Source organism: Coccinella septempunctata, chromosome 9 (assembly GCF_907165205.1).
Source record: "Coccinella septempunctata chromosome 9, icCocSept1.1, whole genome shotgun sequence".
In the NCBI taxonomy this organism is placed as follows: domain Eukaryota; kingdom Metazoa; phylum Arthropoda; class Insecta; order Coleoptera; family Coccinellidae; genus Coccinella; species Coccinella septempunctata.
The window spans coordinates 11,053,000-11,080,988 of record NC_058197.1 but is presented as its reverse complement, the minus strand read 5'-3'; the positions used below and the strand labels follow the sequence as shown (position 1 = coordinate 11,080,988).

Genomic DNA, 27,989 nt, shown 5'->3' with positions numbered 1-27,989 from the left:
TATCTTTGAAAAAAGCATCGTATTTGGAAACATCCGGTATGTGAGAAGAGTATTAAAAGATATATTTTAATCACCGTAACCGAGATATTTCGGTACATTCCGTGGTTTACTTTCGAATGGCACATACATTGAGCTCTCAAACATAAATGGTCACGATTTTTCCGTCAGCCAATCCTCCTTGATCAAATCAGCTCCTTTCTCGCCCACCATGATAGCTGGTGCGTTCGTGTTTCCACTCGGTATAGTCGGCATTATACTGGCGTCTATAACCCTCAAACCGCTCACCCCGTACACTCTCAACCTAGGGTCCACCACCGCTTCCCTATCCCAAGACGGACCCATTTTGCAAGTTCCAACCGGATGGTAGATGGTCATCGAGATGGTTCTGATATGGCATTCCCAGTACTTATCACTACCGAATTCAAAATTTTTACAGTTTGGAAAGGCCACCCTGTGTATACGTGACCCGAACTGCTTGAAAGCCTGAGATTCGCTTATCTTGATAGCGATTTTAGCACCTTCCACTAGGGTTTTTATATCGAAGGGGTCATCGAAATAATTCGCATTTATGAGAGGCGCTTCAAAAGGGTTTTTACTCTGAAGTCTGACCCAACCTCGTGACCTTGGTCGCAGAAGGAGTGGCATCAAGGTCCAAACGTCCTTGTTGGCTATTGGTTTGTAAACAGTGTTGTACAAATGGTCAGTCAAGCCAAGGACTTTCCTGACCCTTGCTCCAGCATCTGAGTTGATACTGGCTGGTGCCATATGGAACTGTATATCCGGCCACGTTCTGTTAGCAAGGTAGGTATTCACGAAAGCGAGTCCTTCAACACCCCCCAAGGTCGTCATCGGTCCTTTTTCATTGACCACATACTGCATCGTCATGGGAAACGCTTGGAATCTGTCTTGCACTATTGACACCGGTTTGTCGATCAAAAAAGTCAATCCGCCCATACCGACGTGGTCTTGGAGGTTTTCCCCTACAGGAAGATCCTTGAGGGTTGGTATATTGAACCTACTCAGGTGGTCCTTTGGTCCTATACCGCTCAACATCAAGATCTGTGGGGAGTTTATGGCACCAGCTGAAAGTATTACTTCTTTTCTGGCTAAGACTATCTGTCTCCGACCGTGACGTATGAATTCAACCCCAAAGGCCCTCATGGTGGTCGGATTGATGAGGATCTTTGTGACGTGAGAATCTAAAGCTACGTGGATGTTTTTACGAAGTCTGATAGGACGTAAGAAGGCCTTGGCTGTTGAACATCTGGATCCTCTTCTGATAGTTCCTTGGGCTATCATGAAACCTGCGGAAAATTTATTTTTATTACTATAAAAAAAAATAACTCACAGAAAAATCTGAAACTGAGTAGTTTTATTCTGCAGCTATACCTGCTTGTTCAGCTCCGTTAATGTCCCTGTTCTGATAGCCCATTTCTGTGCCAGCTTGAACGAAGGCTACCACAAGGGGAGTTCTCCAAGGTGATTCTTGAACAGTCAATAGTCCTCCAGTGCCGTGGTAGGGGGTTTTGGCCAGGTACGGGTTTCTGTTGTCCTCTGATTTGATGAAGTACTTGAGAACGTTTTCGTAATTCCATCCAGGGTTACCTTGAATATTCAGTGATGTTCAAAATCAGAATGAGTCTCAAAAAAAGGAAGATTTAGCACTTAACTACTTTCGAACCTATTTGGAATGAAGTTTCAAAGAATATGTAACTGATTTGCGTCTTCAATGTTTCATTAGTTGTTTCAACTGAGTATAAATAGTATTGAATGAAATACGAAAAAGAGTGCTTTTGTAGCTGTACCAGTCCCTTCTTTTTCCACTTGAAGTTGGGAGAAGCTCGAACTTGAATTGACCAAATGAATTTCAGGATGTTAATAGATCCAGCTCACGCAAAGATTATCTGCATTCTTCAGTAGAAGAATGGTTAATCCTTGAAGATAACTACCATGACTGCTTTAATCTACTGTTTGATCAGATTCAGAAGGTTTAAGCTACAGAGTCTGTATTCTTCCTCAGTAGCTCTTTACTGTGTTTCAAACCAGAGATTTGAACCCTGAAATAATAATTTTGATGTTGTTTTCTAGGCACTCTTTTACTTCAGCCCTGCCTGTGGTGGTGTTTATTCCAATTATAGAACAGTAAACGAGGTCTGTGAGCCTTGCTCAGCAAGATAATCTGCCCTTGTTTCCAGAATACCCCTGTGTCTTGGAAACCACACAAGAGTTACTCCTTCAAGGAGTGTCCTTGGCATTTTGAGATCTGCTTGGATCTATGTTACATGCTCTCAAGAGATTTAAAGGCAGCCTTGCTGTCAAGTATATGAGGATTTTCTACCATGATACTTTCTCAAGAGAGATTCCGTTTCTTCTGTCATTTGGTGTTGATGATGTGGTGTCTGGAGTTCTCCATGCACTTGGCTAGTCAGAATAGAGAATTCAGAACTTTCCACTGCACCTTTCATTGTAACTATTTATCTTCAGTCTTGGTAAGGAAAAAATGTATTTAAGGTTAGTTGTTTTGTCCTGTGAGTCAGGTCATGTTTCATAGCTATCATAGTGAGACAATAATGCTTCTATTGTGATTTTTGATCTCCACAGAAGAAAAATTATATTGGGTTCCTACTGAGGTGTATAATGAGAAACTTTTGTGCTAAATCTCCCCGATGATTTGTGATTCAAAGCTTTAAGTAGTAGACTGTCATGATTCTGTTCACCAGTTGAAGTCCGTAGTCCATGTCGTACGTCTTTGGGGAGCTTTCTGAACACTTCCGGCACACTAAAATTAACACTTCTCATAGATACCTACCGAGACTTTCCCAATGATCATAGTCTTTTCTATTTCCTCTAACGTATAGCATGTAATTGAGGACGCTACTTCCTCCGAGAACCTTTCCTCTGGGCCAGTTGCACTGGCCGTTTTTCATGCCAAGACAGGCTCTGCCCGTGTTCATTGTCTTGTAAGCCCAGTCCAGCTTGGAGAGCTGAAGGTATGCCGCCAAAGATGGTACGTCACTGATTTCGTTCTCGTCCGGGCCTGCTTCCAGAAGGAGAACACTCCAGTTGGGGATTTCGGAAAGGCGAGACGCTACCACTGCGCCAGCGCTGCCCCCACCGACTATGACAAAGTCATATTCCCTGCAAGTAGAGGAGGCTTAAGTATTTGATGAAACATATGCTAATACGTGGAAAAAGCTTTGCATTTTTCCAGTTGGTACTTAAAGTTAGGAAATAACGTTTCATCTTAGTACTATGGAAACGTTGATTCTACGTTGCTTACACGTAGAAACTATCCTATTTGTAACCAAAAATCAACGGTGAAATAACGTTGCAAATTAGTTTCGAAATTGCGCTCAGATACGAATTATCTGTTTCATTACTTCCCTGCAGAACAATTTGATGGAGTAAAGTTCAGGTACGTATGATTATACTTAATCCATTGGGAATTTAATAACAATGTTAGTGGTGGGTAAACATGAAATTCAACGTTGATACAACATCCTATTGATTAAACGTTGAAGAGACACGATAATGTCACGTTTTATATTGCTGGCTGAGTTGTTTCGCATTCAACTTTGATGTTCTGTTTCTTACTCCCTGTTGAATATACGTTGTAAAACCACGATGAAATACGTTTCTTACTGGGGTTAGATTAACGCGTTTTCAATAGTTATAAGCTCATTGCCTATTACTTTGATAAACCACAATAAGGAATCATTTCCTATAAGTTGCTACGTTAACAAGTTGTTGAATGAAACTTAATCAACGTTAATATAATGTTTCTTACTTCTTATTGAACATACCTAGTGAGAACACGTTTCTCAGTGGTGACTATGGTAACGAGTTAATCATACGTTGATTATAGTTGAAATGAACGTATGGTTGAATTTAAGTTTCGAAAAACACGTCACAAAATTCAACGAGTAACCTCTATTGAAGATCCCTTACCACATTTAAACGTATAATACACGTTTATTCGTGTATACGAGGATGTATTGATATCTAGGTAGCCTAGATCAGTTCCATGAATAAAAAAAAATTGCGTTACCATAGCAACGAATAATAATTCATTAGAAGTGTCAGTGTGAAGTTTGAGGACAAAAGAGTAAACCAGAGATACGCAATAGATTAAAAGAAAGATGTCCACCGAAATTGAGAAAATCGAAAAATTGGAGTATCGAGCCATCATCAAGTACCTGTATAAGGGTTCAGAGGTAAGCAGATTTACGAAGATATGCTTAATACCTTGGTGATCAATGTCCTTCGTATGCGATCGTGAAAAATCGGACTGCAAGCTTCAAAAGAGCTAAATTTTCCATTGAAGATGATGACCGATCGGAAAGGCCAGTTTCTGTGTCTGTCTCCGATAATATCTATGCAGTTCATGACATGATTTTATCAGACCGTCGAATTGGGCTAAAACGAATATCTGAAGCACTGAATATTTCATACGAACGCGTTCATCATATAGTTCACGTCAATTTGGACATGAAAAAAAATGCTGCAAAATGGTTCCCCAAATGTTTGAATGTTGACCAAAAGCGTGCAAGGGTAGAAGCATCGCGTTCGATCTGTGCTCGATTTGAAAATGATGTAGACTTCTCAAAACGAATTGTTACTATGAATGACTTGGGTACATTTCTATGATCCAGAAACAAAGCAACAATCGACCTAAGAAGTTTCGTGTCCAAAAATCTGGTGAAAAAGTACTTGCTTCAGTTTTTCTGGGATTGTCATGGAGTACTCATGATTGATTTTTTGGATAAGGGTAGTACAATTACCCGAGATTACTATTCGACATTACTGACCACTCTACGGGAAAGAATTAAAGAGAAAAGACGCGGAAAGCTATTCAAAGGAGTTTTGTTTTTGCAGGATAACGCCCCTGCACACAAATTTCATGTTGCCATGCAAAAAATTCGTGATTTAGGGTTCGAACTACTAGAACACCCCCCTTATTCACCAGATTTGGCTCCATCCGACTATCATCTCTTTCCTCAACTAAAAACAAGTTTAAAAGGTTGTAAATTTTCTTCCAACCAGGGGGTAATAAAAGCTGTCGAGGTCTAGTTTGCAGAGCAGTTTTTTTGAAAGGGGTAGAGACGTTGCAGGCTTCCTGTAATAAATGTATCCAATTCAGAGGAGAATATGCTGAGTAATAAAATATTTCGACATTGAAATTTTGTTTGGTTCTATAGTAGGCTGAGAATTATTCGATATATCCTCGTACTTCAGTGGGTAATCGTAAGTGAGTAGCCTATGACCGGTTTCGCTCTTACTTGACCTCATCAGTAAACTGTAATTCCGAAACGAGGCTGCAACCTCCAAGGCTTTACTGTCAGTATTCTCCTCGTTAAATGAAGTTACTGAATTGTTTTAGCATTTGTTCATGAGAAACTTCATTTCAGTACTTAAACCTGAGAATTTGGATAGCCCCTCAGCAAAAGCTGTTATATATTCCTTTAAATTCGAACCAATTGCTTTCTTCTCGTTGGAAAACGTTCTTCTATTTGTTGGAATTTTCATGTCACTGCGGATATAATCATTGAAATAATAATAATTTCGTAAGAAATGTAATAAATAAATCATTAGAGATAAATACCGGTCCGTTTATTTTTTCGACATTTCTATGTACTTGTTACTTGAACTTGCCATAACAGCCACCTTCCTATATAAGTGAAAGTACCATTTGCATAATAAAATTGTTCAAGTTCTTCGAGTGCTTCATATAACCCATTAAATCAGCCATGCTTTCTTTTTCACACCTGCTCAACTATAATATATAGTGTAATGGTGTAAGTGACTATGCAATTAATCGGATTTGTAGGGAACCATAATAGACGTTCTGAATAAATTAGGCTACTGGTTTTGAAATTGTGGAATTAGATACTAGTATAATAGATTGAATGCTTTTTATAACTTCATAATACTGCATTAGGAAGTGATTATCTTCAAGTTGAAGATATATGAAGGCACTACAAATGTATTAACGGTGTTTCTGAAGAACATGATGATCTCCTGAAGCATTGGAATGGCCCAAGAGAAGAACCACTAGTGTATCTACTGTGCACTTCATATTCATTTGCGGTAATGACATTCAGACTTCATAATGTGAAAAAATTAAATTTCTTCTTCAGATTACTCACCTGAAGAGTGTTTTTCTATTGATTACCAGAGCTTCTGGGTCTAATTTGTTGTAATTGAGATAATTCACACTTGCAATAAGAAGAGGAATAATCCATAATGCGCTTCCAACGATACTTATCGTCTTCAGCGCTGTTGTTATCATCACAGTCTCGAACACCATTATGAATTCTAGAAAAAAAGCAATATAATTTTTTTCAACGATGGTGAACTCGAATGTTGATTAGACTGAGTTTTCAAGCTAAAGAGCAAGGGGCTATTGAATTTTTTAAGCCAACCCAAAAAATTTATTTCACCAGAGTATTAGACTCTTCACTCTTGAAATTCTAGATATTCAATGCACATATGTTGTTTAAAACAAAAATCAAGAACGTTTGGCTCTGGCGAATGAAGTTTCCAGTATATTTTTCAGTCTAAACGAACAAGAATCTTCCAAAAAACTCCTTTTAATTGTAACTTCAGAAATAAAGCATAAAAACCCAGTTGGAAGGTTTTTCTTTGACACTATTGTCAGTTTCATTGTGTCACGAATATTTTCGATATTTTATTTTCTTGTTGTTTAAACTATTGTTTATCATTTTACCTTAAATTATATTGACTAGATGCACTGAAATCTTCAAACTACCTCCATCCACTTCAGTCGGGTGGACGAACATTCATTCTTATCTTGTAACAAACCACTGGATTGTGAGTCCTTTGTAGGATACTGAAGAACATTTCTTCAAGTAGTGTGATTGACAGGTACCCAAATAGTCTGGAAAGAAACGGATTTTGTTAGAATATAAAAAATATAGTTTACCAATTTTGATCATTAAAATACTGAAAATGAACGATAGTAGGAAATTCATATAGGTGGGTATATGGGAAATATTTCATTTTACTCGAGAAATAATCACATTCTTGATTGATTTTTGGATCTTCTTATATGAGAATTGTGTTTCATCTTATTGCGAACCGTCAAAAATTATTAGGATCTGTTAAAAAATAGAAAAATAACTGAACTGGATTGATTTGATCATCAAACTGAGGATATTATGCTGGGCTACGCAGGAAATGGAATATACCTCTTTATTATGTATCATTGAATTGTGTTAAATTTGACTTTCTCAGATTTAAATACAGTGATCGAAAATCTGTGGAAGACCAATCGAGACAAATGTAATTTGATTATAACATCTGTCAGCATATGTTACTTTTATCGAACAAGACTTTCTCTCTTTGTATTGTGTTGTAACATTTCGATATATATGCAGAGTAAATGGTAGTTGGAAAGCATTTTATTGTTGTTTAAATGTTCATTTGAAATACCTTTACGATGGAGGAGATAGAATTTGGAAGGTAGTAAGAGTATTCCATTAAATTGATGCGTGGGAAACTGATGAAAATTAGATATCTGTATTCAGGGTATCTGCAATTATTTAATTTAACAAAAAATATGCTAATATTCACATCGATGTGTCCAGACTTTCGAACCATGCCGTATTCACAATCGTTTCTTTCGAAAAAACATACATAACTCGATAATGATGCATCCTATACTACTGTCAAGATGACTCGTACGAATAATTTAACAGTAGAATATTATTATAAGATCAAAAGAAACGCTTTTTTTCTTTACCGTTTTTTTCCAAATCGGCTCAAAAGATACAGGCTATTGGAAAACTGTAAAAAAATGTCATTTCCAGTTATATCCCACAGACGATTTTATCGCATGAGATTAATTACAGAATATAGTTTTTCATTTTCGACTAATTTGAAGTTCAAAAATCAAAAATTATCTGAGAAATTTCAAAAATTGGGTACCTTGGCTGAATACAGCTCTGTTCAAAAGAACTACAGATGTTTAGCGTCACACAGATTTAGCTAGTTATTCTGAAGGTAATTTTGTTTTTCCAGGGGTGGCACAGCTCATTATGAAAACTTAAAATGGCTATTTATTTTTATCAGGGCCGCATTGGAAAAAATGGAAGAGAGAAAAAGTTTTTCTTTTGACCTCAAAAATCGTAATATGTACTAGTCAAAGGCTCATCCTTTAGAGGAATGAATGTTCCATGAAAACCTAATCTGATAAAATATTCTACGCTATAGTGAAATTTCCATCAAAATCGAACATACAAACAGATAAACAAACAAACCATTTATAATATTAGTTAAGGTAAAATGTTTGACAATTTTTTTGAATCAAGATAAACCAAGTAGAAAACTGAACAAGACACATCCTGGAGATGGATGTTGAATGCTACACCTACGGATGCTACGGGTACGGATGATACACGAAATGATGGAAAGAGCTCAATTATTCCAGGAATTAATTTTTTATCAACAACATCAAGTTGACGAAAAATTTTCAGGAAAATACGAGGATCTATTGATATCTAGTTAGCCTAGACCAGTTCCATGCATAAAAAAAATATTGCGTTATCATAGCAACGAACAATAATTCATTAGTAGTGTCAGTGTGAAGTTTGAGGTCAGAACAGTAAACCAGAGTTACGCAATAAATTAAAAGAAAGATGATTGTGAAAATCGAAAAATTGGAGTATCGAGCCATCATCAAGTACCTGTATTTAAAAGGGTTAAGAGGTAAGCAGATTTACGAAGATATGCTCAATACCCTTGGTGATCAACGTCCTTCGTATGCAACCCTGAAAAATTGAACTGCATCTTCCAAAGAGGTAAATTTTCCATTGAGGATGATCACGGATCAGGAAGGCCAGTTTCTGTGTCTGTCTCCGAAAATATCGATGCAGTTCATGAAATTATTTTATCAGACCGTCGAATTGGGCTAAAACGGATATATGAAGCACTGAATATATCATACGAACGCGTTCATCATATAGTTCACGTCAATTTGGACATGAGAAAAATTGCTGCAAAATGTATACCCAAATGTTTGAATGTTAACCAAAAGCGTGCAAGGGTAGAAGCATCGCGTTCGATATGTGCTCGATTTGAATACGATGTAGACTTCTTAAACCGAATTGTTACTATGGATGAAACTTGGGTACATTTCAACGATCCAGAAACAAAGCAGCAATCGATGGAATGGCGACACTCTGGTTCTCCAAGACCTAAGAAGTTTAATAATAATAATAATAATAGTGCCTTTATTTGAATGTTAAAAAAAATACATCCTTTCACAGAACAAGGGCGAAGTCTAGCATAAGCTACTCAACTTAACCCTTCCAAATACATACAAAAAAAAAAAAACAATTAATTTTTCTAATAAAGTACATGAAATAAAACATTTTTAACAGCTTTGTTCGGTCAACAACCGTCCCCTTAATGCCGACCTCAGCGAACTCACGGAGGTCAACTCATACATATGAGCATGCTCATTGTAGAGCTTCACAGCGTTGAACGTAAAAGAGCGCTGAAACGTGGCTGAACGAAAACTAGGCAACATAAGCCTCTGTCCATGCCTGATCGCGACCTCATGAACATCCCCTCTGAAAACAAGTTTCTCTCGCAAATATGGTGGAATGGATGTCTGTAATATGCGATGTACTGCGATAGCCATCTGCAACCTGAAGATATTCTCGACCCTGAGCCACTTAAGTCTATTTATCGCCTGACTCACCCCCCTGTCATACTTCCTCAAACCGAAAATGAATCTGCAGCATGAATTTTGAACCCGTTGCAATCTAGATCTTGCCACGGCATCAAGACAAGGATAAAAAAGAATCAGACCATATTTCAATATAGACAACACCAGGGCTTCACAAAGGTATTTACGCGAGGATATGTCAAGGAAATGTCTTTGTCTATACAAATATCTCAAAGCAAGGAATGATCTCTTCAGTATCAGTGATATATGTTCCCTGAATCTCAGCTGGCAATCAAATACAATTCCAAGATTTTTGCAGGAACTGGAGGAGGGAACCGATTCACCTCCCATCCGGACATCGGCCATCATGATTGCATTTCTGGGAAAGAATGGCAGATAGGAACATTTGCCGACATTAATTTTCAAATTATTTTTCTTACAATATTTCACAATCTCCGACAAATCATGATTTATTTGCTCAACAGCTTGGTCAATAAGAGAGGGGTGAAAGGAAAGGCGAGCCTGAGCGTCATCGCAATAAAAATAAATACATACAAATCTGACTATTCGATACATATCCGCTATATATATCAAAAACAGGAGAGGGCCGAGAATAGAACCCTGAGGAACACCCGAAGTTATCTGGCAATATTCAGAAAAAATTCCATGCAGTCGAACCCTCTGATATCTACCAGAAAGATAAGACTTGAAAAACCTTAAAGCGGCGTTATCAAAACCAAAATAATATAATTTGGCACAAAGCAGATCATGGTCCAAGGTATCAAAAGCCTTGGCGAAATCTAGTAAAGTTAAAATTGTAGCATGACCCCTATCCAATGATCTCAAAATATCATCTGCTATATTCAACAGCAGTGTGGTAGTACTATATCCCCTTCTGAAACCCGACTGCGCGGCAGTGAGAATTCCATTGACTGTGACATAATCATAAAGTTGGCGATATAATATCTTTTCGAGCACTTTCGACATAACAGGCAATATACTTATCGGCCGAAAATCGGATACAGATTCAGGGTTTGCTACTTTGGGTAAGGGATTAACAACAGAGTACCTCCAAGCAGCCGGATAATATGCGGATTCAATACAAACATTTACAATATGCGTCAAGAAAGGCAGAATAACCTCGAGTGATAGCTTGAGCATTTTAGCAGATATGTTGTCAATTCCCTGTGCATTCGAACCAAGACTCCAGACTACATCTCCAACCTCCTGCGCACTAGCTGGTTTGAATGCAAATTCAATGTTGGGATTGAATTTATTGGAGTAATAATACTTAGTTGTTTCTGCGCAGGAGCCTGGTGGGGTGAACACCGACTGAAAATAAGCGTTGAACTCATCAGGATCCCTAAAACGATCCGGTACAGATTTTCCCGAATCTACCACATCGAGCGACCTGAATGATCTCCAAAAAACTCCAGAACCCTCCCTTCTAGCATGAGACATAAAAGCATACTTTTCCCGGCGCACAGCTGAGGTGACAGCATTTCGAAGTCGTGCATAATAATTATGATCCGCTAAGTTCCTAGTGCGCTTGTACCTCGACAGAGCCCTATCTCTATCCTTCATCATTCGTTTTACAGTAGGTGTTATCCACGGTGAAAATTTTTTGGTTATTCTTGACTCTACATATGGGGCGTGCTTGTCAAAGATGTTCGTCAAATACCCACAGAAAATTGAAACTTTCGAATCAATATCATCAACATACAGTATATCATCAAACGATACATTAGAAAGATCCGCCATGAAGTCCCGGTGAGAAAATCTCCGAAAGTCACGATATACTACAAATTTGGGGGACTTCAATTTTTTTATTAAATTGATTTTACAAAAAACGCCTCTGTGGTCAGATAAAGAATGATCAATCACGCCCGAATCAAGAACCAACTCCGGTTTACCAGAGCAAATCACATCCAGCAAAGTCTGCGATGTTGCCGTTATGCGTGTAGGCTCATCAATGAGCTGCTTCAAACCGTAGGATTCCACACAGTCGTCAAAAGAAGTATCGCTAAACTGATTTTCGTTTATATCCCCCGCAAGAACTATGTGCTCATAACTCGGAGAAACAGTAGACAAAAAATCATCCAAAAACGCAATAAAACTTGACAAAGCACAGGCAGATGTACGATAAACCGACCCCAGCAGTATAGTCTCCTTACCAATCATCAGCTCAACCCAAATATGTTCAACCCCAATGGGTGCATCAAAATCATGCAGTACTCGCCTTGACACCAATGATTCATTAACATAAAATGCAACACCCCCACCAACTCGATGGGCCCGATCATTTCTAAAAATTCGGAAACCTGGAATGCGGACACTCTCATCAGGGATATCTGTATTCAGCCACGTTTCAGTTAACATAACAATATCAATATTCTCAGAAAACACCACATCACTAAACTCATTTATTTTCGGAAACAAAGAACATACATTAAAATGAGCGATCTTCAGATAATTCTCCACTCTACTCTGCATAATCAATTCTAGATTTTTTTCTACTGATTTGATTCAAAAAATAATCACACTTGGAGCTATCTGCCCTGTGACACAAGTCGTAAGTAGTTTTAAACTTTGAATTTGAAAACTTACAATTTATACAGCATATTTCCTTCGACTCACATTCATTCTTGCCATGCTTACCTGAACATATAGGACATAAATCACAATCGCTCTTGCATTCCCGTCGGTAATGTCCAAATTTATAACATTTATAACATCTTATTAAGCTAAAATGTTCTCTTACTTGACACTTAGACCATCCCAAATAAACAAACCCCTTTCCCATTACCTCCTTGAATACAATTGGAGTCAGCTCCATAATTAGATTAAAACCATCTCCATTTTTAATCTTAGTAACAATCTTGATATCATCCGATGAACAGTTCAAATCATTTGTAGCAATCATATTTGAGAGCAAATTGGGTTCATCTGCCGAGCATGAATCAACACCATAAGCAATAATACGCGGATTCCATTTATTTGGCACTGAAACATCAAAGACGCCATTCGTTTCCTTATTTATAACTGATTTCAATTTTTCTAAAGAATCATTGTCACCGCAAGATATAACAATTCCATCCCTTATTCTCTTCGTTCCCAAAACGAGAGCACTCGCAGACCTTGGGTTCACTTTCGATTTTATTTCCTTTTCTACTGCAATATTATTTAAATTTTTATCATTCGTTTTTACCAGTAGCACGTGGGAATTCCGCCTGTCTCTCTTAACCGCAGACACATATGATAACGGCGCTGACTCATCTGAAGTCGTCAATCGGGACCTGGCAGTGTTTTCATTTGGAATATCTTTCGTTTTTTTCAAGATATTATTCGTAAATTCGAGCTCAGATACATACTTTTCTAATAACACTTTTTCACGGGTTAGGCATTCAACTTCTTTCTTTAGAACCACAACTTCTGTACTAGAAACGTTATCCGAACTTGTTTCATTTGTTTTGACATCCACCAGACATTTTCGACAAAAGTAGTTATTTTTGTCCACAAAAACAACCCTTCCGATAGCATCCAAGCACTTGCTATGAACTATAGTATCACAAACTTCATTTTTACACTTTATATCATTTGAGCCAGCGAATTCTGAACAAAATCGACATTTCTTGTCAGGAGGATCAGATGTTGAACCGCCTGCCATGACGGGTAAACAAAACAGTTTCGTGTCCAAAATCTGCTGGAAAAGTCCTTGCTTCAGTTTTATGGGATTGCCATGAAGTAATCATGATTGATTTTCTGGATAAGGGTAGAATAATAACCGGAGATTACTATTCGACATTACTGACCACTCTACGGGGAAAAAATAAAGAGAAAAGACGCGGAAAGTTATCCAAAGTTGTTTTGTTTTCGCAGGACAACGCCCCTGCACACAAATCTCATGTTGCCGTTCCAAAAATTCGTGATTTAGGTTTTGAATTACTAGAACATCCCCCTTATTCACCAGATTTGGCTCCATCCGACTCTCATCTCTCTACTCAACTGAAAAAAGTTTAGAAAGTCGCAAATTTTCTTCCAACGAGGAGGTAATAAAAGCTGAGAAGAAACATTTCTTTAAAAGTCTAGAGACGTTGCAGGTTCGATGTAATAAATGTATCCAATTAAGAGGAGAATATGTTGAGTAATGAAATATTTTGACATTGAAATTTTGTTGGGTTCTATAGTAGACTAAGAATTTTCAATATATCATCGTACTCGTTTCGTTGTCATCATCGATATTATACAGTCAATTTGAGTATTTTTCCGAACATTTGAGTTTGAGTCTCAATTGAACGGCTTTCTCGCTCCAATAAACTCTGATCACTTGTCACAAGTACACAAGCATCAAGTACCGTAAAATATCGCCGATGTCTTCCACCTGACAATTTCCATCCCGACCGTTTTCTTGCCACGATACGATAAAGATCGTTCATTTAAATATAAACATGATACGCGCCGGAATTACAGCGTATCCTATCCGTGACGTAAAAAGTAATAACGCCGGTCAATTACCGTCGATCTGGAATCGCATAAACATTTACCGGGCGTTCTTTTCCGGTCACCGGAGCGCCTAGAACTGTTCAGCTCACTTCCCAGACATTCTTCGACGATATAAGTAGGCAAGACCGTTTATTCTGCTGCATAATTCCAACTTCCGATTTCCTTAGGATCGCGGTAGGCTTCGATCACGATTACGTCAATTACTACCGTCAGTACGTATAACGTATTGTGGTCGAGGAAATCGTGAATTATCGCAACTGACATCGTTTCCGACAAGATCGACTGCTCTGAATGAGCTCTGGATGTGTATACGGACAGGATATCGATGTAGGATGCGGCAATTCAGATGGACTTCTTCTTTTAGAAGATCTCGATGTTTTATATGAAGAAATTTCTAGTTGGAATTGGAACATTTCGAACTAATGTGGAATACTGGGTAAAAATATTATTCTATTGCTATTAAATTAACCGAAAAACTGATGTGTCGAAATAAATCTAGAAAAGAAGGCAACAGGGCCAGAACCTCTGACAGTCAGGTTGCGATTCAATTATTGAACTCCCGCATCTCATCAATTCTGAGATCGTATGAGAGTGCTGAAGAAATGGGCAAGAATATCAAGACATGGGCTCTGGGTCACTGAAGAATAAAAAGTGAAGAAGGTCAACACACTAGTCAGGAAAGGGACACAAACTCTTTCCATTGTCCCGGAGCACTGCTGTAGTTACAGGAAATTGTACCTTCAAGGAAGAATTCAAGATGGAAAAAACAAAAAGAGAGATACTCTCCCGTTCTTAGGATGGATCATTTTGAAATAATTCTTGGGATCTTTAACACTGCGAGGTTCAAGAAGTATCACGATCATAGCAGGAATATGGTACACCTCCCTACAAGATTCTCTACAGGGCGTTGTCGCCTCTAATGAGAATGAGTTGAGCAGAAACTGATGAGACGGATTCTGTAAGGAAGAGGAAGAAACTCAAGATCACCTGGTGAGGGAATGCTTCGCCATTGCAAACTAAAAGAAAATGCTACAGACGAGAATTTTCCAAGAGCGAGGAAGTTAACTTTTTGGTGCCATCCTAGATACAGGACTACATTGGAACTCTGGAACTGGATAGGGTGCTGTAGACTAGATAGTGACCAAAGATTATATAGTAGAAAGATAGAAAATGCCCTCATATCTCTAGTACTAAAAACCGACTACATTTTGGTCAGTGAAAACACGCTTGACAATGAGATGGCGCTCAAAACGCACTGTCAATACAGATAAACATTCAATAACAGTTTTCTGTTTTATAATTGAGGGGCGCGAAATTCTAAATCTATTCCTTGTGTAAGTGTACGTTAATAGGAATTAGGAAGGTGAAAAAAATCAACAAATCTTAGCTAATGCCAACGTTTCGCAACATATATTGTCGCTTCTTCAGGGCAAAGCCAAATTATGCTTTCAAAAAATGGATGGTACAAGAAGAGACAGCAAAGAGTGATACATTGAAAAACTTATTATCTTGTAGCGCGTTTGACATCACTTCAACCGTCGAATGAAATTTGTCAACAATATATGTTGCGAAACGTTGGCATTAGCTAAGATTTGCTGATTTTTTCAACTTCCTAATTCACATTAACGTACACTTACATGATGTCAAGAGGAAGTGAGCTTTTAAGTTTTTTATTCCTTGTATTTAATTTCAATATCGACTTTGTTTCGATCAGAAAACAAACATCTAAAGGCCCGATTCCCAAATGTCTATCATTAGATAGTCTGAGGGACCAATAAACATACAATTATTATTATTATATCATAGAATTATAAATAAACAGCCATAAATACAAGCCAGTTGTCCTGTTAGTTTTCAATTCAAGTTCCTCTTGCCTTGAAACTTCCTTTAATTGTTTTGACTTTCATAGAGGCAACGATTTTTGTTGAAGAATTCAGCATTCTTGTAATTATCCGTTAATTCCTTCGAGAGATACCCATTCTCTACCACTGCATCAGATGCATTTCATCTTTGGGTTGATTTTTTTGATTCAACAACTGATATAGCGTCTTCAACCTTTAGTCAAAGAAGATAACCGACATTATCTCTTGTCAAGCTACTGCATATTATGAGTCAATAATTCTATTTTCTTCCATAGCAAAAATAAATATATTTGAAAACTGATCTCTTGTAGCTTCCATGCTAATAACTAGATTTGGTCCGCTTTCAATCAGTTTTTATGAACGTCAATTATGTTCATCACATATTTTCGACTTCAACATTTCCGAAGTGTTTCTACATTGTGACGAAATACGTAGTTACTGAGACTTTTACCTAGAACGAACAACATAGCGCTGATTTAAAACCCAAGAATGTTTTGACAAGCGTCATAACCTCACATTTTCTTACTATACATAGTGGAATGTATCAAAGTTCCATGGCCAACCGAGTGCTAAAATAAAAGTGAATGTGTGATTCATGTTTTTGAAGTGTCACACATCAAAATTACCCTTTTTGAAAGAAGCTCTATAAAACAACATTAAGCACCAAATCATCCTCAATCCATTACAAATACTTATAGCTACCCTCGTATATTGTGCATCAAGTTATAGATGAAAAGTTGCGTAATTTTCGAAAGAAAGTAATAATGTTCTAGTATTTTTCTACGAAATAGTATGAATACCGAACATATAGATTTTTTACGTCACTTTTTACCCACTCTGTATGTGTTAGGAATAGTTGAGTGCCTATAGCCTATTCTTAGATTTCATGGAAAAATTTATGATTTCCCGACCCATTAGATACAAGTTTTAACCCAATATAAATAGAGAAGCAGGATATATTACCTAACTTCATATTTTATTCTGTTGTATTTTAAGCATTAGGTGAAAACGAAACGTATCAGACTATCACAATATTAAACAGGAAATAGGAATACCCATCATTTAACTTGATGGACACACATCTGAATATCGTCATCTACCTAACTTTCCAAGAAAAGCATATATAATTCGAATATAATTTGAAACTTTTGTCTTAGTATTCGGAATGCTTTCTCTAGTTAAATGCGATACTAATTCCATTTATCATCTGAAATTGTGGGAAACCATGAAGGGAATTCTAATATTGTAGTTATTTTTCCTGCTAACTCCGCTGAGGCAGACTTTAACGACGGAGACTTCAACGATGAGACAAGCGAGTAACAGATTGCTTGAAATCGCCCAGATATCTGCGGAGACTTCAATAGTGGATTAGACGCGAAACCGTAACTCTGCAAGTGTGAAATTATTCCCTGTTTGCTTGTTTCCAACTAATAAACTATAAACAACTGAACATATTCTTTCCCACAAAATGTGAAGGACGAAAAGGCGAACACAGTGTTGAAAATTGAGAGTAGGTACTCAAAATGCTTGTGTAATTGTATGTGGTCAAAGTGAGAGTATTGCTACCTCAACTTTGATCCTTTTCACGCTGGACAAGGTCGTTTTTGTGAATTTCCTAGAATTATTCCAGAGGTACCGTTTAAACCCCTACAGGATTCCCTTTCGCACCTTCTTTTGAATCTCTCACTGCGACAACGTACCTCCCGACTAGTTTCCGATTAAAATGATAAATCCCGACGAAAGTACCCGTAATGATATTACGATTAATTTGCCTCGTAATGTTAAAAATCATCGCCGCTTCGACGTTCTAAAGAAAGTAAAGGAGTGAGGAAGTCGGAAGGATAATGTTTCCGTGTTTTTGTAGGTCAGTTTCAGTTACATCTATGTGTACGATTAGATCGTAGATAAATGTCGGCGCGTTCGGAGCTATTTCCTTCTTGAAAGTATTTCTATTTGTGTGAATACGAGAGGTATTCGAACAACTGCAGCAACTCGGTCAGGGTACTCTCCGAGAATCTGTAATGAATTGCTAATCAACTGAATTAGAGGAAATATGAGAAATATGCCATTGTCTTCGTGTGGGTTCTGATTTGGGGGGATTGAACCGGATCTCGTTTCATACTAGATGGCGCTCGAGTACTTCTGAATAATACTCAGAAGCTACTACCATTATTAATATTATTATTATTATTTAATTAAATCCCGTCAATTCCAAGCGTTAATCCATCGGAGAAGGAGTTGTGTTCCTCTAGTGAGAAGTGAGACCGAACCATGCTCAGCGTCTACTCTTCTTCTATGGAACGTTTCTCCTTTCGTTGTCCTGACGAAGACAAATTAACTATTCGATTAAGATAGTTACACTTGTTGATATTCATATCAGCGGATCGTATGCATCGGAAGTAATTCTTATTAGACACTATTACTAGTTTTGTATTACCTACTCTGAAAAGATTCTTGGAACTACGCTGTTCATTACCGAGTATAAGAGTATAATTTGCGTACATCCAATAGTATAACGAAGAGAAATGAAAGAACGTTTTCGTAAATGCACCGATGTACATATATAAAAGTAGCCATCTAGGCGAGTCTGTTTTAGAGTTACAACAAAGTAGAGAGTTTAACAAAATAAAGATTCCACCTGATGGAGTCTGCATACTGCAAAAGAAAACAATAATAGGTAATGAACTATACTTCATTCAAATTTATTTTAGCAGTCGGTTGGCCATGAAATAATTTTCTCAAGTTTTTGTAACTAGAACGAAGTTAAGTTGGCACTCATGAAATGTCGTTAATGTCATAACGCCGTTGCCACAACTAATATCAATTTTTATTACGAAAATGCCGAAAGTGATTGAAAAAAGAGACAGGGTTTCAGGAAGTGCTATTTAGAATTCAGGTCCGCTCATTCAAATAGTTATACCATACCCTGATATTCTAAAATCCACAATACGTCAGACGGTAGCGAACATATTCAATGTAAGAGAATTTATATAATATTTCATCTGAATCTAAACGACTTATATTTCAGCTGGATATTTCCACAATCAGAAAGATTGTGAATGAAGAGGATGACAAAGAATTTCCTTCTATTGGGAGACCCAAAAAAGTGGTGGCATTTGAGAATTTTATGTTTGTGTGAATTAATGCGAAAAGTTTACTATAGGATTTTCGATAAATGTCATCGGAGAATGAGTTCCCTTAAATGGATTTTTCTATTTTTCATTTGACTTGTCCTATACAATGTAAATGTCTTAAGGTACTAATAAATACCTATAATTATTATTATTACATCAATGTATTAAGATGAATAGCCACAAATACGCGCAAGTTACTCTGTTACTTGTTTATTCATGTGAAATTTTTGTTCAAAGGTGAAACTTCCTTCAATTACTTTTACTTATATTGATGCAAGATGATTTTTGTTGAAGAATTTAACATTCTTGTAATTATCTGTTAATTCCTTCGGGAGATACCCATTCCCAACCACTGCATCATATGCATTTCATCTTCGAGTTAATATTTTTGAAATCTACAAATGATGTAAGCCAAAGAAGATAACGAACATCAACTCTCCTCAAGCTAGTGCATATTATGATATTATACTGATCTCTTGTATTTTCCATGCAAATAACTGGATTTGGTATGCCTTCAATCAGTTTGTATAAACTTCAATTATGTTCGTCACATATTTTCCGAAGAGATTCGACATTGTGATAAAATACGTAATAACAGAAACTTTCACGTAGAACGTGCAACATAGCGTTGATTTAAAACCCAAAAATGTTTTGACAATCTTCATAACCCCACATTTTCGTACTATACAGAGTGAAATGTGTCAAATTTCCATGGCCAACCGACTGTTAAAATAAAAGTGAATGAAGTATAGAAAAAATATCATACAACTACAAGAAATGATTTTCGTGTAATTTTTTTCAATTGGGCCTTCAATGTCATGAGTATCATATTTTGTGTGTGCAAACAGTAAGTTCACTTTAATTTTTGAGCAATGTATTTGGATATCACCGACTACAAGCAGTTCGTAGCATACAGGGTGGTCCATATGAAGCTTTCCACCTGAATATATCGTTTGATACAAATGAAATTTTGAGATATCTGAAGAACATGTTGTTTTAAAATTCGAGGTTTTTATTTATTTCCATAATTTCTTTTTTGCTAGTTACCACTCCATCTTTAATCGAGGGATAAACTTCAAATGGTTATAGGCTGAGTAAACATGGTTTGGAACCCTTCTATGGAATCTGAACAAAATATTGGATATGATTTAAAGAAAATTGATTGTAATATGACTTCTTGAAGTGTTGTATTTCAAGTGATTTTTGTCTCATTCCTAGTAACGAGAAGCATATAATTCAGTCCAAATGTCTTTAATTTCCTGGCTTTGAGCCTGAAATATTCTCAAACTATTGTGTTGGGCTCTTTGCTAATGTTATCCTGATCGTGGTCGAATTTTTTGAAGAAAAGTGTTAGGGACTTGAACTCTTCGCTATATCAGTACAGCTTGATATCTGTCAACAATGTTGGAAGTAACGTTTGATTTTTACGTTTTTTTTTTGCATTTTTCGGATACATTTTTGTTGATTAACACTTGTTATTTTCTTGGTCCAAAGTTTTTCTCTGATCGACATAAATAGTTCTTGTACAGCATTAGCTGAGTATAGAATATAATTCTTCGTAATTTCATAGCCTACTAGGCTCATTAAAACACCTTCAATATGTACTAAACACAGAAGACTAAAATTGAACATAAAATTCAAGGACTGAACTATGGCCGAGACCGATTGTTCATATGAACCAGCCAGCAACTTCCTTCCTAATCAGCTGAAGTCTTTTACAATTTCCTTCGCTTCTGTAATTATTTAGTCACAGAACTCAACCAACGACCCTCCATTATTTCCACCACGAGACGATGAAATAATAGAGATGTTCTATGAATAATTTCACACAACTTGATTTTGTGCACAAAGCGTTTGATTCTCTTCTTTATAACAAAAACGAGCGTACAAGTCTAACGTGAAATAATATAATGTGTGGAATAGAAACTGATTAATTAGAAAAGCTCGAGTTTTTATGAGGAAATGCTCTGGGAAGAAGATGATATCGCTGTCACGGTGACTGTGAGCGTAACGGAAAATAAGGGGTAGAGTTTATTGCCCTTGGATGGGCGGTTTAGTGTTTGCAGGTACTTTTATTTCATATTTATACTGAATCTTGGTACCGTTTTTTCCCATTCGGCACTGATAAAAAGATATAGCCATTTTAAGTTTTCAAAATACGCTTTGTCAGAATAATGTTCAGAATAACTAGCTAAATCTGTGACACTCGACATCTATGGAACTTCTACACAGAGTTATATTCAGCCAAAGTACCCAATTTTTCAAATTTCACAGATAATTTTCAGTTTTTGAATATCAAATTACTTGAACACAGGGCATTATACGTAAAAATAATACTTTTGTTTTGCAAAACGTTCAAATATTCATAAGATAGCGTCCAAGTTAGTTTCAAGAGTTCTTTGAATTTTTGGTATTTTGATGGTAGGACGTAATGGTCATAATGAGAAAACAGGAAGACGCGGGGGATATCTTGTTTTCGAGAAATTCTCTTCAAATGAATGAAAAACTATATTCCGAAATACATTCGATGAAACCGTTCGATGAGAGAACTAAAAATAATTTTTTTTTATGGTTTTTCAACAGCCTTTATCTTTTAAGAGCCAATTTGGGAAAAAGTGTGAAGAAAAAAGTGTTTCTTTTGATCTCAAGAATCTACTATTGAAATATTTTTATACTGAAAGTACAGAGTATCCCAAATTGCTTGATTTTGGCTGTTGCTGGTTGCCGAAGATATAACAAAATTTAAAAATTTTGTCGATTCAGAAAATGTGCCATAACTTTTCATTTTCGAGAATACCTAAAAAAAAAATTCTACATGCATAATAATTAAACCCTAGGAACTGAAAAAAATTGACTTTTTTTGCCTCTGTCCAACTATGGAGTTGTCAAGTTTGAACAGGTACGTAAACGTTGTTGATATTGATAGCTTTATCGAATTTACATTTAACTACTTTAAAAATTCTTATTTTCGAAGTCAAAAAATACGCCGAATTCCAAAATATGAAGACGTTCATGATATCCAGAAAATTTAAAATATTTATATTCTGGCTCATAAAAAAAGAAACCCCCTATTCTCAAAGTCATATTCAGATTGGGGTGACATTGGCAAGTATTTTATCAAGTGGTTTATGTCTAAAATTCATCACACTAAGGCATACCATCTTCTCAAGTTATTTTTTCAAGAACGATATATTTGTTTCCAGAGTTTCCAATCATTTCTCCCTTTTTATGTGGGTTGTCAAAGCCACCCCTTAAGATCTAGATTAAAAATTACTCTTCATCGGACTATCCCTGTAAAAGCGAAAAAGCTTTGATTGATATAAAAAAAAACCTTGAAAAAAAAGTGGAGATCACCTTTTCGACTAACCATGGTGCGGATGCTAACGATTAGAATTAGGGGAAATTCAAAATGATACTACAGAATCAACATCGGTATCAAGGTCCCCCTTAAAAACAAGTTCACCCCATTTCACCGTAGTGAATTATATGGCACTTTATCCTCTCAACATTATGTAAAGTGTAAATTGATGAGTATAAGGAAGGGTGGTAAGAAGCGTTTCTTTGCGTTTCTTCAGACCAATTTTGGAACACCTCGTGGAAAGAATAGTTTGGCTTTGCCGTGAAAAAGCAAAAATATATTTGCGAAACATTGGCATCAGCTGAGATTTGCTGATTCTCACCACCTTCCTAATTCCCATCAACTTATACTGTGAATTTATCTCTCTTTGAGTTGAGATCTAAAATGAAATAATGTCTTAGTCGTTCTACGACTTTACTGAATGAGAATACACCACAAAAAATTTACAGCAATTCCAGAGAATTGCTGCTCACCATCATAGCTTTCGTCATCATCAAAACTGAAAAAAACCTCTCCCACTGAATCTCATTTCCCTCGACAAGATATAATGTTAGACCAGCCGTTTTCAAAAAACAACAAGACACCCATTTTCAAATCGACTACGGCTATCAATCATCCCGTTGTCTACCATGATCTACCATCTTCCTGGCGTCAACGAACTCCCAAGAATCTCGCATATCGACAAGAGGTTGAAGACACATTTATCCAAAACCCACGACTACGGAACCGTTCTCCATACGTCAAAACGTCACGAAGTGCATCATTCATCATCCCAGCCACGCCGCTAAGACTAACTGAACGCGTTGGCGCCGAAAAATCGCTCATTACGTTTCGATTACGTAAGAAACTTTCATCAGGACTCTTATGACGCGACCTTTCCTGCAATCGCGGCAGGCCTTGGAAGCGTGAAAGTGGATGCTGCGAAGATTTCGGGCAGGGCAGAGATGCAACAACGTTACATCTGATTTGTTTAACGGGATTTTATGCCACGGCCTTGTCGTGGTTCTGCCCAAGGTTCTTGGTATCAGTTTGTGACTGTTCAGGATCTTTGTTTGGGGAAATTTTATTAGTTGCTTCATTTATGAGCACTATAAATGGAGGGACGTTGGTTATTTTTATAACGGTACCTTTTATTGTTTCGAATTGGTTGGAATTCTCTTGAATCGATCGTTTATATCGGCGGATTTCTCAATTTCTCATGCAACTAATGGTCTCGCCTCCTTTCGAGCTATCAAAATTTTTTTTAAATAATTTTAAGTTGTGAAAACCTGGTTGATTCCATCTTTTCCATCACTTCATTACCTATGGTGAATGAGCTGGAAAACGTGCAATACATTTGCTGAAATTTAACAGGGACAAAATGTAGCACTATGAATTAAGAAAATTTCGAATGATGATCAAACTCTGAGTGACTATGAAGGAGAGAAGTATCCAGAGCTTTTATCAAAATACAAACTACAAAATAAAAATTCAAACTAATTGAATACTATTAAAGCCAAGCCTAATAGTCAGTGATAGAAAAATTTCTTGAACACTGAAAAAATTGACAAAATACTCACAGTACCATGGGGTTACACAAAACATTGATAGCTCGATCAACGATATGTCAGTCACTCAATTTCCTAAACGAATTCGCTGAAACTTTTTCATTTCCGAATATTTTGAAGAAGTAGGAATCATTGTATGGATGAATATAGATCATACTTTGTTGAGAGAATTATATTGATTCATGAATTATCGATTGAAAACAAATTGACGTTTATTCGTCAATCAAGCGTTGATTCTCCGATCAAACCGGGGGTACATTTGCAGAGCTGCAAAATTTGAAAGTTGACATATTCAATGGATTAGTGGTAGCCATGTTGATTACAATAGCTATTTCGAACGCTCCTTATACCTATAGAACTTACCAATTACTAAGATCGCTGAATGTATTTATGTCAAAATTTATTTTACACCACTAATTACAAAATAACTCAGTATTAGGTACCTATTTGAAATACTTATTGCAAATTACATTGGCCCATATATCATACAGGTACACGATTTATTTTTCACTTGAATGCATCCTGATTGGTCCATTTCACTCAGTATCTTGAGGCACGAAGTAATATTATTTAAGGAAGACAATAGAATTGGAGAGCTAATTCAATTTCTGATGAATTTCGCTTCATTAAAATAAAAACAAGTCGTCACATTACGAAATTACTTCTTTTACAGGTTATGACGTAAGATCTTGAAGAATGTGTGTCAAGCATATTCAGAAATTTTAGATTTTCGTCGAAGCTTTGACGGTGCGATGGACAGAATTTGTATTGACTCGCATATATGTAGTTCGAACTGAAGAAAATTCTTATTTTTAGCTGAAGGAATTATGCTGAAAGAGAAAAAATAACGTAGTATTACAGTAATCGATAATTTAATTTTTTTTATCAAGATTTAAAGAATATCTAACTCAGTAAAACATCAAGAAACTAAATGAAACATCAAGGCATCATCAAACTTTTTGGCGTATATTATTACTTAATTTTTCTAATAATTTTTTCCTTTCTATTGAAAATTTTTTGAATAACGTTTGCTTTGAAATTTTTTTATTCAATTTTATTCTTTTCAGTCAACGAACATGAAGAATGATAATTTTTCTCTGGTCAATTTCCGACTTCATTTTCATACAAACTTGCAATATTTCATTTTCATGTGATATATATCTACACAAAATTTCAGTACAATCGTATGCTACCAAATGGTTTGAATCTTTGAAATAGGTTTGTTGATTGCGTCTAAAAGTTGAATTTTCATGAAATGACACGTCAGTTTGTAGATAAAATGGGGGAAACCACTCCTCGGTTCAGGAAAGTTAAACGTGGAAATTAAGAGAGAGCACATTTTGTTTTATTATCTATTGAACTTAACCCGTGAAGTGCATAGTTATTGTTGATAAACAGTAAACAATTGGATGCACTTTAATTCCTGGAATAATGCAAAAGAAAGTCGAGTTCACTCTTGGAAGCTTAAAAGTTCATACTCCAACAGAATATCATGGAAATTGGGAATTTTATACAAATAGTGCCATGAAGGATTGGGAATTTCAACAAAAATGTGGACTCCTTATCATAAATGAACCTCTCGCTTCCTTGTTAGCACTAGGACTTTTCTTTTTATAACGCCGTGTGTTACGAAAATACCTAATACTTACTTTTGACCTAATTCGTTTTGTCTGTGAAACCCTTGTCTTCTACTGAACACGATTGAACATTTTTTGGATTAAATAAATCCATAATTTGTAGATACACGAAGATATCGATGATCTTGACAGTTACTGTCGGATTAGTCATAAGCTCTCTAATTGAAAAAGTTTAACCGATAGATCTAAATACCTTGGCGACTATTTTCTTAGTTTTCGTGATTTTATTGATCTTGAAAAGTAATTATTCTTCACACCTTGAAGAATCTTTATAAATCCTTAACTCTTTCTTCGAATTACCTTCTAAATATACCCCTATATGGTCATAATATGCACTACTTATTCTCGAAAACTAGTATTTATACTTCTGCAGAAATGGAACCATTATTTTTACAGAAAAAACAAATATCATTACTGAGAAGGACGTTCTATCATCAACTAGGGAATTTTTCTGTTGGTGAAATATTTCTGATTTAAATATAAGATTTCGTATGAGTTTGGATGTGGAAATATATTGGTGCAAAAGGCATTCCAGTGAATAATGAAAATTTCGAAGATTAAACTTTTGGGAACTCCAAGCAGCAAACTTGAACTTGTCGTTGTTCAGAATAGAACGTAAGTTTGTGAATGGCATGCTGGCAAAGCTTTTGCAAATAAGCCTGGATCATGATATGTACAAGAAAAATAAGGATTATGATTGATTTTTCGAGGCATTGAAAAATGTTGTTTCCAACTGAATGAACCAGAACCGAACCAAAAAATTACTTAATTCGGTGATGAACCACTGATTAAGTTAGGCATTCAAATTTTTTGTTCATTATTCATTAATTCCCAACATTTGAATTGAATCTCAGAATATTGTTGTGGAGTATAATAACGTGGATATCGTATAATTAGAAAATAAGAAAAAATAGGAAAATGAAAACGGAAAAACTAATTTAAAAAAAAACACGAAAAATTAATGAGAAAATAGGAAACGAACAAAAACAAAAAAAAAATCTAAAATCAACAGACAAAAATTGAAAAATTAACGAAAAACCTACATCTCAGAAAATATTCGCTGATGACGATCAAATTCTGCAACAATTTTCAAGACATCAGTTTTGAGCGAAATGCTCATCGTTTACTCGATTGGATCAATAAATTAGTAAATATTGGTTCAATTGATTTTTTCCTAATGTTTTTCCCATTTTTCTTGTGAGCCCTAATGAAAAGAGTAATATTAGTGAAAAAATAATAATTTTTTTTCAAATATTTCTCAACTCAACATCCTCCCATGATGTGATTTTAAAGCGCAATATCGTAAAATCTGATTTTGGAAAACTCACCCTCAAAAATTTTCTCCGATCCAGTGACATCTTTTCACCGTTTTTAAAAAAGTAACGAAGGAAGAGAAAACTCCAGAAGTTCCTTTAGTTATCTTAGATGCACTTGCACTTTTCACTCACAGGAAAAATGAACTGAAATAAGCAATAATATTCGTTAATTAACCTCAATAATTACCAATTAGTGAGCGAGTCATACTCGTTTTTCACATTAAGTACCTTGCATGTAAAATAACTGTACGTTATGAAGGAAAAAGTGTTTTTGAACAGATAGTTTATCACTGACTGATCTCAATGCCCGGCACATGAAACCAAGTTGAGTACCCAGAATAGGGAGAGAGGGGGGTCGGAAGAAATGAAGAAATGTTACACGCTCGCGACTTCGAGACGGATTGTTGGTGATGGTATGTACGAGGGAGGAATAGAAGTTTGGCAGTTCCTTTTCATCCATAGGTTTTTCACAAAAAATTTTTATTGGTAGGTATATGTTGTGAAATTGGGGATCTGAGGAGTTTTTTGATAATAATCTGGTTATTATGTCCAAGGCTTCTTATTTTATTTGGCAATAACTCTAATTCGATGGCTAGAATTATAACCCTCTTCTAGAATATTCCAAATATTGGACCATTTTTGCAGAAAATTATCAATAAATCCGAAACTGGCAATACGAAAATCATGAAACTACCGGTAGATTAGGGTGACTTGGGACAGTCCTGTTACTTGGGACAATTACCCCCCTTGCAGATTTCATTGTTTCTTACCATTTATGAGTGAAGGGACAATATAAGATTGTGAAGCGTCTTTTCGGTTAGTTTAACAACTAATCCCTGTTGTGTTTGCCATGACCAGAGCGTTTGAATTGACAGGAAAAATTCACGAATTCAGGAGGGTAAAAGCGCGTTTTTTATGGCCCTTATACATTATACATATGT

At 36.2% G+C, this 27,989-nt stretch overlaps 2 protein-coding genes across 2 annotated transcripts in view; one reads left to right on the top strand and one right to left on the bottom strand.

Annotated features, from left to right (window-relative positions):
• Positions 1-27,989, top strand: part of LOC123320672 (flotillin-2) — a 248,107-nt gene that overhangs the window by 95,634 nt on the left and 124,484 nt on the right. The window lies entirely within an intron of this gene.
• Positions 12-27,360, bottom strand: LOC123320667 (glucose dehydrogenase [FAD, quinone]). Its single transcript, XM_044908046.1, has 7 exons — positions 27,277-27,360; positions 27,061-27,192; positions 6,728-6,898; positions 6,147-6,315; positions 2,810-3,138; positions 1,390-1,605; positions 12-1,304 (listed from the first exon to the last, which is right to left on the bottom strand). The coding sequence occupies exons 4-7, from the start codon at positions 6,305-6,307 to the stop codon at positions 151-153; spliced, it is 1,860 nt and encodes a 619-aa protein (XP_044763981.1). The 5' UTR covers positions 6,308-6,315; positions 6,728-6,898; positions 27,061-27,192; positions 27,277-27,360; the 3' UTR covers positions 12-150.

What these genes read in the sequence shown, in the direction of transcription:
- LOC123320667 (XM_044908046.1), bottom strand. Translation starts at nt 6,307, where the DNA reads ATGGTGTTCGAGACTGTGATGATAACAACAGCGCTGAAGACGATAAGT. An exon ending in AATAGAAAAACACTCTTCAG is followed by an intron (nt 3,139 to 6,146) that starts GTGAGTAATCTG and finishes CTCTACTTGCAG; the next exon opens with GGAATATGACTTTGTCATAG. An exon ending in TGATCATTGGGAAAGTCTCG is followed by an intron (nt 1,606 to 2,809) that starts GTAGGTATCTAT and finishes TGAATATTCAAG; the next exon opens with GTAACCCTGGATGGAATTAC.